The sequence below is a fragment of the Rhinichthys klamathensis genome, unplaced genomic scaffold, assembly GCF_029890125.1.
Source record: "Rhinichthys klamathensis goyatoka isolate OS25496 unplaced genomic scaffold, OSU_Roscu_1.1 h1tg000323l_1, whole genome shotgun sequence".
In the NCBI taxonomy this organism is placed as follows: Eukaryota; Metazoa; Chordata; class Actinopteri; order Cypriniformes; family Leuciscidae; genus Rhinichthys; species Rhinichthys klamathensis.
The window spans coordinates 2,537,698-2,550,243 of NW_026606839.1; the positions used below are offsets into that span (position 1 = coordinate 2,537,698).

The window sequence follows — 12,546 nt, forward strand, 5'->3', positions numbered from 1 at the left end:
GACACACTCTTCATAGGCAGGCGGCATCCTAACCTGACACACTCTTCATAGGCAGGCGGCATCCTAACCCGACATACTCTTCATAGGCGGCATCCTAACCCGACACACTCTTCATAGGCGGCATCCTAACCCGACACACTCTTCATAGGCGGCATCCTAACCCGACACACTCTTCATAGGCGGCATCCTAACCCGACACACTCTTCATAGGCGGCATCCTAACCCGACACACTCTTCATAGGCGGCATCCTAACCCGACACACTCTTCATAGGCAGCATCCTAACCTGGCACACTCTTCATAGGCAGCGTCCTAACCCGACACACTCTTCATAGGCGGCATCCTAACCCGACACACTCTTCATAGGCGGCGTCCTAACCCGACACACTCTTCATAGGCGGCATCCTAACCCGACACACTCTTCATAGGCAGCGTCCTAACCTGACACACTCTTCATAGGCAGCATCCTAACCCGACACACTCTTCATAGGCGGCGTCCTAACCCGACACACTCTTCATAGGCGGCGTCCTAACCCGACACACTCTTCATAGGCAGCATCCTAACCCGACACACTCTTCATAGGCAGCATCCTAACCCGACACACTCTTCATAGGCGGCGTCCTAACCCGACACACTCTTCAAAGGCAGCATCCTAACCCGACACACTCTTCATAGGCGGCGTCCTAACCCGACACACTCTTCATAGGCGGCGTCCTAACCCGACACACTCTTCATAGGCAGGCGGCATCCTAACCCGACATACTCTTCATAGGCAGGCGGCATCCTAACCCGACATACTCTTCATAGGCGGCATCCTAACCCGACACACTCTTCATAGGCGGCATCCTAACCCGACACACTCTTCATAGGCGGCATCCTAACCCGACACACTCTTCATAGGCGGCATCCTAACCCGACACACTCTTCATAGGCAGGCGGCATCCTAACCCGACATACTCTTCATAGGCGGCATCCTAACCCCACACACTCTTCATAGGCGGCATCCTAACCCGACACACTCTTCATAGGCGGCATCCTAACCCGACACACTCTTCATAGGCGGCATCCTAACCCGACACACTCTTCATAGGCGGCATCCTAACCCGACACACTCTTCATAGGCAGGCGGCATCCTAACCTGACACACTCTTCATAGGCAGGCGGCATCCTAACCCGACATACTCTTCATAGGCGGCATCCTAACCCGACACACTCTTCATAGGCGGCATCCTAACCCGACACACTCTTCATAGGCGGCATCCTAACCCGACACACTCTTCATAGGCGGCATCCTAACCCGACACACTCTTCATAGGCGGCATCCTAACCCGACACACTCTTCATAGGCGGCATCCTAACCCGACACACTCTTCATAGGCAGCATCCTAACCTGGCACACTCTTCATAGGCAGCGTCCTAACCCGACACACTCTTCATAGGCGGCATCCTAACCCGACACACTCTTCATAGGCGGCGTCCTAACCCGACACACTCTTCATAGGCGGCATCCTAACCCGACACACTCTTCATAGGCAGCGTCCTAACCTGACACACTCTTCATAGGCAGCATCCTAACCCGACACACTCTTCATAGGCGGCGTCCTAACCCGACACACTCTTCATAGGCGGCGTCCTAACCCGACACACTCTTCATAGGCAGCATCCTAACCCGACACACTCTTCATAGGCGGCGTCCTAACCCGACACACTCTTCATAGGCAGCGTCCTAACCCGACACACTCTTCATAGGCGGCGTCCTAACCCGACACACTCTTCATAGGCAGCATCCTAACCCGACACACTCTTCATAGGCGGCGTCCTAACCCGACACACTCTTCATAGGCAGCATCCTAACCCGACACACTCTTCATAGGCGGCATCCTAACCCGACACACTCTTCATAGGCAGCGTCCTAACCTGACACACTCTTCATAGGCGGCATCCTAACCTGACACACTCTTCATAGGCAGCATCCTAACCCGACACACTCTTCATAGGCGGCATCCTAACCCGACACACTCTTCATAGGCAGCGTCCTAACCCGACACACTCTTCATAGGCGGCATCCTAACCTGACACACTCTTCATAGGCGCCGTCCTAACCCGACACACTCTTCATAGGCGGCGTCCTAACCCGACACACTCTTCATAGGCAGCAATTCTTTGTCATTCAAATATTACATTCAAAAAAGTTTGGTATTTGCATGTTGCTAAGCTTCCAAGCATAAAAATACACAGCAAACACAAAGAGTATAACAGAGCATTTTTATTTTCTATCAATGTTTTTTGAAATGCATTACAGGATAACGTTCTTCATGTAGAGTGCTAAAAAGATCACAAATGCACCTATGACGTCTTAAAATGCTGCATAATTTGCATTTCTCATGTTTTGTGATGAGACATGCACTTCTATAAACGAATATGTTTTATAATTAGTAACTCGTTTATGTAATTTGATGCTATAACAGTTTACGTAACGCCAAGCCGGACCAAACAATCTTGTTTAATAGGCCTGTGACGTGCAGACAATAAGTCATCAGATACTATACACTTCTGTTTGTGACGTTTAACTTGAATATGTGTTTAATGTGTATACGCTGATGAAAACGGCAGTGCTGTTCTCAGGTGCACGGAGTGGAAAAAGCACACTCTTGTTCCCGAGCTTTCCACAAATATTTCAAGTGTACTGAAATTAGAGCTGGAGTCTATCCAGGCCTTTGAATTCCTGCAAGCACGACGCACGTGCCAGACCGACTCTGTTTTTAATTTTTCACCCTTCTTGTGTTTTCCTTACAGAGGCCGTGCGTCTCAATGCAATCATTCTCTGATTCCTCGCGAATCTGTCCGCGTGTGTGCAGGAAATGGGGCCAAACTGGCTTCCTGAGTGGCTCGGGAGGAAACACGGAAATAAGAAAGGGGTGTGTGTTTAAAAATAACTCGGTATAAAAGGTCCAGACAGGATCCCACTCACTCTCAGACTCACACTCATATACTGACTGGCGGGATGTTTCTCCGGCGTTACACACTCGCATTCAGGCACGCAGGCCTCTGTAGAGTCACGCTACCAATACTACATCGACAAATCACACACATCTGAATAAAACACAGCAAAAAAAGGGATCAAAACATATAATATTTAGACTACAATGATGGTAGAGTGATATAATGATGCAGTCACATTCTATGTAAAATGTCAAAAGACTCTACACACTATGTCCAAATTCAAATATCCTTCCTAAATAGTATTCGAAAGTGTGTCCCAAATCATAGTATGTTGAAATGCGTATGCCATAGATACCCGGATGGTCTACTTTTCCCGGTTATAATCCGAGAGCCATGCAAAATCTAACGGCTGATATTACCCACAACCCATTGCGCCTTCGATTTGAACTACAAAAGTGTTAAAAACTACAAACATGGCGGGTGTGCGAGTCCAACGGTTAAGCAGAGGTTTAGATTTAGGTTCTAACCTGACGAAATTCAATGTTATCCACATTATATTTAATCTGCAACAACATTGTGAGCTTTTATAAAGATACATTTGGCCTCCATCATTATGCAAACACATGAGGAGATTCTCCGCATTAAAGAAAGACCCATGACTTGCAGATCAATGTGCTAGATTTCTCTCCGATAACAGTAGGAAATTGAATTAAATTGAGTGTGGAGGATTGTAACTGTGACAAGATGATTGACAGGGCAGTTTAAACAGTGATAAGGTAAGTAAGCGACAGAGCGGTCTGTAAAAGACATAATTATGTCTCAAAGCTTGTTCTCAAAGCTTTTTCTTCACAAAAACAGTACATACTTATAGGGCATAGTGTAAGTAGGCGGAATGGGACGCAGCAATGGTATATCCACACTGTAAAAAATAATCCTGTAAAAATAACGGTAAACTACTGGCAGCTGTGGTTGCCAGCATCATACCGTAAAAATACGGTGTGTTACTGTTTTTGAAATGAACAGCTAAATACCGTATTGTCAGCTACAGTATAAAACTTTCATTTAACAGCTATATGCTCAAACACAAAAACAGTAACACACCGTATAGTTAGTACACCACAGCTGCCAGTAGTTTACCGTTTTTTACAGTGATTAAAAAAAATTCGGAGATATAAAGAAAATGTATTGCCGTGTTTTACAAGAAAATACTGTTTAATTCAGTGCTACTTGCCATTGCTTTGTAGTTAGTTGTGAAATTTAATCGTGACAACTTTCTAGGTAAATCCTACGGCAATTTTTAGCTTGGTGTAATATTAAAAAAAACATGGTACAACTGTGGTACACATCCCAAAAACAGGGGTAACACCATGCTACTTTTTGGCACTTAATGCACTGTTGGTCCATCTCAAAGGCCTAAAGTTGGATATATAGCAATGTCAAACTTCATCTGCATACTCGCATATATTATAACCTATCTCTAATCTGCTTAATGCAACTATAAGGCATGAAAATATTAAGATACAATAAACATTAACGTTAAAACTGCTTTGAAACATGTGTATTGTGAAAAGCGCTATACAATTGAAATTGATTGAAAAAAACATTCTGAGTAAATGTGTCTACAGTTTAGACACATTGTTTTAGGCTATAAATCATAACTACAAAACCAAGAATGTAAAGTGGGTGTAAAGCATAAATTTCACACACAAATCACCCGAAACGTGACACGAGACTGACATGAGATTGACACATAGTAAGCAAAGATAAAAGAAGCTGCGGTTTGTAAAATTCCTGCTAAGATAATTAACGTTTGTGTTTCATACATATCTAACATGAATGCAATTCATGCACAGTAAGTCATAGCGTCTTCTATAACACCATGTTTCTTAAGACGGATCACAAATCCAGCGGTCTCGTGGATTGTTCTCGCATTTTCAGGACTGTACGGCTTATGTAAAAACATGTTTTGCAACGTTCACATGTGTTACCCAACCATTACAATATTGTGCAAAAAAAAGTCATTTTGAAAGATTAAGAAATAATTCTCCAAAGTAATTGCTCATTCTTAGAGGACGCATGATTTGGCACGACTTAAAGTCCAGCATTAAAGGACGTCCATCTCTATAGTCATACTAATCTCTTCGTAGGAATCACTCCAATAGAATGAGAAGATTTCGATTTCAATCCTAATATAAGAAGAATGGCGGATGGTGACTAATTCAAACAACGACTATTACCGGTACTTTAAAATAAAAACACACTATGTATTATATTTACATTTATGCATTTGGCAGACAAAAAGCGACTTACATTGTATTTCAAGGTACACATTTACATTCTTTTCAGTTCTATCAGTATTAAACAGAAAAAGATTGCAATTCCTCAACATAAGATTCATATCTACAGTAATAGTTTAAGTCAAACGAGGCCGTTTTACTGCCAATTGTGCCAAATATATTTTCCCAAGAGGCATAAACATACAGACAAGCACCTACACGCACACTGGGATGGAAATAGCAATTCATACATCACAACGGCATGAACACACTTGCACACTGACACATCATTTAGAAATGATGCATGTAATGCCGAGGCTGGAACGCTGCCATGACAGTCTGAACACATGTCAAACTCCTGCACACATGACGTCTGTAATTGCTTTCATTTAGTGCAATGGAAAAAATGACCTACGTTCGTCTGCATAAACATGACGACTGTTACCACAAACATGTGCCGTTATGTATCGTTTACATTCAGACGACATAAAATGTGTAAAGACGAGAACTAGCCCTGGTTTTTAAAACAACTAGGGCCGTTCACATCGACAGAGCCCATTACAGCCAATTTGAGGGGACATTATGCAAATGTGCATCGACTACTACCAAAGCCTAACACATACTTGACGCAAACTTGAGAGTGCAAATGCTTCTAGTCATGCAAGCTCAATTTGAAAGCAATTTATAACATGACGCTGTGCATCAGTTTCCCATTTCAGCTCAAAGACTGCAATATCTATATATCTACAGTACAATGTTTTTTGGAAGAAGTCTCTTATGAACGCATAAGATAATCTTCAGGGTCACATGATCCTTCAGAAATCATTCTAATATGTTGATTTTCTGCTCAAGAAACATTTCTGATTATTTATGTTTAAAACAATTGTGCTGCTTCATAAGTTTGTGCAAACCGTGATACGCTACCATTCAAAAGTTTCTAATCAGTTTTTACTGTTTTTTTAGCCTTCTTTTTAAAAAAATTACGAAATCTTAATTGTTCCAATGTTTCAAAGTTTTGACGGGTAGAGAGAGAGAGAGAGAGAGAGAGAGAGAGAGAGAGAGAGTGTGTGTGTGTGTGTGTGTGTGTGTGTGATGGGTAGGTTTAGGGTTAGTGTAAGGCGAGAGAATATACATTTTGTACACTATTAAAACCATTATGTCTTTGGAGGTCCTCACAAGTATAGCTAAACAAACATGTGTGTGTGTGTGTGTGTGTGTGTAATGGGCAGGTTTAGCGGTAGGGTTAGTGTGTGTGTGTGTGTGTGTGTGTGTGTAATGGGCAGGTTTAGCGGTAGGGTTAGTGTGTGTGTGTGTGTGTGTGTGTAATGGGCAGGTTTAGCGGTAGGGTTAGTGTAAGGGGAGAGAATATACAGTTTGTAAGGTATAAAAAGCATTATGTCTTTTGAAAGTCCCCATAAAACATGAAAAAGCATGTGTGTGTGTGTGTGTTTGGTTATACAGTTTGGTTCAAGGTTAGGGTTAGGTTCAGTTTGGATTAATTGCATCATGAAGCACGACTGATTTCACACACTTCATGTCACACAGTATTAACTCTTAGGTTTTGAGTGAAAGTCACCTGAGCTCTCGGGGGAGGAGACGCTATCAGTCCATCCGATCCATCAGAGATCACGAGCGCTGGACTCTTCCCCTGCAGTTCTGTGAAACTCGTATTTCTCTGGCACAACTTCTGTGATGACAGGGAAAACTCATGAGGGAAAAATCACAAGAGATCTCTTTAACATCTCGGACAGAAAAGACATTAGATCGAGAGCACATCTAGCATCTCAGTGATCTCACGTTATAAATCAGATCGCAACACTGTCTCAAACGGCTCGGATTTGCAATCAAAAGATCTCAATAGGACATTATTAACTGTTTCACCAAATTTTCCCAAGATCAAACAATCTGAGCTGCTCTTAAGGAATTTTAGGAGAAGCTTATGAGGCAATGCTGATAATAAAATGACACACAACAGATGACGATTTTTTCCCAATCTGATGTGACTTTCACTGGAAACTTCTGGCATGCATGTAAGATGAGCATGTCTTTACTCTTGATAAATCAAAATTCATGAATCAACTCAAACTAGAAGCACAAGAAACTCTGGTTTCCAAGGAAAATCTAGTTTGCATAATAGATTACGCAAAATCGAATGAGCAAGAGTGAACGAGCCACCTTCAGATCCATTGAAGATTTGTGACAAAAGAGATGAGAAACATCTCAAACTCCTTAGAAACTGAGAAACCAAACAGCACATAGAAACTGAGGCAGAACATGCGCATCCCAGCACTTTATCACATGAGTCAGGACTGTTATGAGCTATTAAACACCACCGAGGTCAAGAGGTCAACTCAATATGAGCAGTTGTATTTTACACAACTAAACATCAGTTTTTCATGTTTTATTTGCAACTATTTCATGCAACTATTAAGCTTAAAATTGTCTCTTCTTTAGGAAATGTACATTATGCTCAATTAAATGTAGGCCTATGGCATTGTCGTGTCATACAACGTTTTTTTCAACACAATGCCATGTTTATATTATATCACACCGTGCATTTTGCATGTTCCATGAAAATGCCATGGTAGGCCTATGAAGAAATAGTTCGCTGCATGTTTTAAAACAGAACAAAAACGTGTTTTTCTTGGTTTCGACTTAGTGTCAATTTCAAAAAGTGCCAGCGAATTGCCGATACCAAGGTTTTTATACACTACCTATCGTGTAGGCTACCATGTACAGTACATAAACATTTAATCATTCAGTAAGTATCATGGTAAATACCAAAGTACTGCCGCTCATGGGAACCAAAGTACAAAGTGCATACCAATGAAGTAGAATTGTGTATTTTTCAGATGTACATAATAAGTAACCTGTCCAGTTTTTCTTTTCCTGTCAGTTTCTTTAATGGCGGGTCTCGCGTGCATTAGCGCAAACAGTCGCGTCGCGTCCTCGGGACATCATTATTATTAACCAAACTAATGGCTGCTAAAGCAAAGCCAATAATTCCCAGCAGCCATCAGCATTCCAGCCATTTAATCCCCCCTCCATTTACACCTGAATGCGGCGAAAGGTGAGGCGAACTTCTGAGAGGAGAGAGTCAGGGGATCAGGTGAGACTGGCGCCTGCTGTCCGCGTTTAGACAAACCCGCTGCGCGCGCACAATCATCATGATAAAGCGCCTTTGAGGGCTCGCGCTTTCACATTAATCACGCTTCACATGCATTCCTCAAACAACATGTCTCACTGAAACCCTTTACCACAGTGAACACGGTACAACTCCACTTCTCATGCTGGGTCAATGACAATATCAATCTGAGAGGGAAAATTTTGATTTTGATTTTTTTAACACGTGAAAAATGTTTAGAAATGTAATATATTTTATGTGCATTACATTTTTTTTTTTTTTTTTACAGAAACAGTCTAGTGTGGCAACCATAGACATAATAAATACAGATTTATATGTAAATGGTGGTAACCTTTAAGTACTACAATATTTTCCTTGTGTGCACACAACTAAAATAAACACCACTAAATACTAATAATCACGATTTTAATAACATTTAAAAAGTTAAAATCTAAAAATCAAATCAAAAGTTAAAAATATTTAATAACATTTTACCTAAAAAAACGTGCATTTTCAAAAACAGGTATATGTAGGCCTATATATATATAGACCTGTTTTTGAAAATGAAAACCTGTTTTTGAAAAAAAAAAAATATATATATATATATATATATATAATGACAGGGAAAACTTGACTTTTGGATCACCTACTAATCTATTGTACAGAAAATTGCCATATCAGCATGCAAAAACAACTTTATTTGACTTCGATGTCTAAATGTAACCTTATTGTGTAGTCACTTGCTTTCATTGGAAAGCGCATATATTTGGAGTCTAAATTACGCATGGGTGAACGTAGGCTATTTGGACACTGGAATTACACTTGGATCAATTGGAGCTTTTGTTGAAACGCCTTGGTTACAGTTTTGTGTTTGTACTATACAGATGATAGTGGCATTGATCCGCCTCCTCTCAGCCGCGCCCCTGACGCGTGCGTCACCAGCGCTTAAATGAGAGAGCGAGCGCGCAGTCCTGCACTGAGACACTGTGAACCTGTAGAGAGAGCGCACGGTGAGATATATATACCGACTATATTTGGGAGCTCTGAACGCGGTTTCCTTCACTCACACAATTGGTCCAGGATCAGTATTTATTAGGTAGGAGGCGCTCCTGCCAGACACTCTTTGTTCATGACTCTGGAAGTTCACTCGAGGGAAAAGCGCACCGACGTTTGACATCGCTTCAGGAGCAAGTGCAGCAACACAGAAGAAAACTACAACTCAATACGAGCCGTGACACTTGGAAATGGCTTTACCTTGCCTTTTGCCTTCGATTTCAACGTTTGCACACCACAAGGACAAATTTTGGGAGGATGTAAGTATTTGACACTTTTATGCACTTCTGAAACTGAGGTGAATTAAGGGGGCTTTTGGGCGATGTGGTGGGAAACCTAAGCGCGTGCGTGGTTAAAACTGCGGTGGATACATATTTTAAGCGAGTATATTATATTTTCCACTTGTTTACAAAATATATTGAAGATACATTCGCGGAAAACGTGTTAATATTTTAAGTTGTGCTTATAAGGTACATTTATCTTGTTTTATGATGTTAAAAACTTGTGACTGACAGAAATTACATATATATATATATATATATATATATATATATATATATATATATATATATATATACCAAATAATGGATGGATGTATGTCAAATTTATCTTGTTTTACTATATATAAATAGTAGGGAGAATTCAGGGTGATTGGGACACTTCTGGCCATGACTTGGAAAAAGTGTCCTAATCAAAAAAGTGTCCTAATCTTATATATATTTAATCGATATTTATTTACTCAATCAATTCAATTTGATTGGGATTGGGGTTGATTAGGACACTTTTTCCAAGTTCTTTCAATGGCCAAAAGTGTCCCAATCACTCTGAATTCTCCCTATATATATATATATATATATATATAGTAAAACAAGATAAATACGTCATATATATTCATCCATGCATGCTTATGTAGTATATCTGTCTATATGTACAAGTCATTTCTGTCTTAAAAAGATACCCGTGAATGGTTTTTAGCAGATTGTCCTGTAATTCAAAGTGTTGAACTGACAATCACAGTAAACTGCAAAAGTCAAACAAGTCTAGAATTCACCAAATTGAACTGTCATAAAAAGCTTTCAGTATGAGTAACCCTCGGTATTTCCTCGGTTGTGTTGCAGAGGTGGAGAAGTGAGGAGGACAAACCGGTGATGGGCAGCTGCCCTCCGCTCAACGTGGCACAGAACATGGACACATGTCGTGTCCGCAAGGACGACGAGGATCTGAGCAATTATCTGGACCTGGAGTTTATCCTGGCCAACACAACAGGACCTCTCGAGGCAGGAGCCGAATACGTGTCTCACGCGGAGCCATGTGGCCTGTACTCGACGGGAGCGTACGCGTCTCCGGATCCCCCTCCGTACGGGAACAGCCTCATGGCCGAGCTTCTGAGATCCGACATGGACAACACCTACGACGGCACGTTTCAGGGAAGATTCGTCATCAACTCCACTGGGTTCCCCAGACAGGACTTTGTTGATATCAAAGTGGAGCCGCCGATGGACGGTTACGGGCCGGTGATGGGAATGGTGCCGCAAAGCTGCCAAAAAATCAAACAAGAGGGCAACATTTCATGCATGATGTCTTTCGAGCAACCCAGACTGGCCGTTTCTCCGCAGGCGACGGGGAATATGACGCCCCCGTTGAGTCCGGAAGACTCCCACCTGAGGCAATCCGTGTTTCCTCAGGGTTACCATCACTCGCCGGCGCCCTACGCTCAAATGCAACTCCCCTACACGGCGCCGCACCAGTTCGGCATGTTCGACGAGCCCATCGGGATGCAACCCAACATGCAACGGGCTCTCCTGACCCCGCCATCCTCCCCGCTGGAGCTGCTGGAGTCCAAACCCAAGCGAGGGCGACGCACCTGGCCGAGGAAGCGCACCGCGACACACACCTGCACCTTCGCCGGCTGCGGGAAGACGTACACCAAGAGCTCGCATCTGAAGGCACATCACCGAACACACACCGGTAAGAGCGTGTCTAACCTCGTCTTTAAAGGTGCAGTCTGTAAGAATGACAACTAGTGGTCGAAATGGGTACTGCAGTCCAAAATATCGGAGAACGTCGTTTCTCCCGCCACCTGCTCCTCCGTAGACTCACACGGGTTGCACGTTTGAGCACACGCAACAAGAACGAGCGCATTAAACAATGAAAATTGGCAAATTGGCAACGTGCAGTGTCACAGACCAAAACAAAACATTCCACACATTTCAAAGTAAAATAACTGTGTTTTTCTGTGAACTTAGCATGTTTCCTCAATACATGCAAACATATTGTGGTATTTTTATGCTTTAGTTGAGGGAAAAAGTTACATACAGCACCGTTTGTGTTTTTAAACCACCTAAATGTGACTCTTCCGCTTTGTTTCATCAGGTGAGAAACCGTACCACTGCAACTGGGAGGGATGCGGATGGAAATTCGCCCGTTCCGATGAGCTGACGCGTCACTTCCGAAAACACACGGGCCACCGGCCGTTCCAGTGCCATCTGTGTGAGCGCGCATTCTCCCGCTCGGACCACCTGGCCCTGCATATGAAGAGACACCTGTGAGGACTGGATCCACAAACACACAACTGCCTTATTTAATGACTTTAAGACAATCGCCTGTTGTCCGTAAAGATATATATATCATCATACTTTTGTAACAAAGTAGCTGGTACTACATAGATTACGCAGAGCTCTTTTTTGAAAGAAAAAAAAGGTCTTTTTGGGTAAAACAAAGTATCCTGAAGGGCTGGTCCTATGAATCTGTGTGTATGTTTAACAGTGCCTTTCTGAAGCCACGAAGAGTGCAACGCCTGACGACTAGCAAACCTCCAGTGGGAAATGCACGATGACAATGTTTTGCTCTTGAAACTGCCTTGCAACAAACAGAGCTGTGTGTTCAAATGTGTTTGGGTTTTTTCATTTTGATACACTCTTGATTGCATGTGTACTGAACGAAGCATTTCTTTTCAAACGTTGGTGACACTTTACAACCAGTTGATGCAGTAACGATGAGCAATCGATTCGTTACGGTAACATTAACTAACGCTTTCAAATCGTTTTGAATGTTTAGCTGGTTTATCGTGAAGTGTTGCCCAAACGAAGGCACATCGAGTGTCCCTGTTGTACACTAGCACCGTATGCACTGGGGCTTGAAGTCCTGGCT

At 42.5% G+C, this 12,546-nt stretch overlaps 1 protein-coding gene across 1 annotated transcript; it reads left to right on the forward strand.

Moving 5' to 3' along the window:
- Positions 1-9,342: 9,342 nt before the first annotated feature.
- klf2b (Kruppel like factor 2b) lies at positions 9,343-12,286 on the forward strand. The gene is made up of 3 exons (XM_056271696.1): positions 9,343-9,656; positions 10,515-11,364; positions 11,770-12,286. The coding sequence occupies exons 1-3, from the start codon at positions 9,588-9,590 to the stop codon at positions 11,943-11,945; spliced, it is 1,095 nt and encodes a 364-aa protein (XP_056127671.1). The 5' UTR covers positions 9,343-9,587; the 3' UTR covers positions 11,946-12,286.
- Positions 12,287-12,546: the final 260 nt, after the last annotated feature.

Bases quoted from the DNA above. Each gene is read 5' to 3' on its own strand.
- klf2b (XM_056271696.1), top strand. From the start codon at position 9,588: ATGGCTTTACCTTGCCTTTTGCCTTCGATTTCAACGTTTGCACACCAC. The intron at 9,657-10,514 runs GTAAGTATTTGA...GTTGTGTTGCAG, and splicing joins AGGACAAATTTTGGGAGGAT to AGGTGGAGAAGTGAGGAGGA. The intron at 11,365-11,769 runs GTAAGAGCGTGT...TTGTTTCATCAG, and splicing joins ACATCACCGAACACACACCG to GTGAGAAACCGTACCACTGC.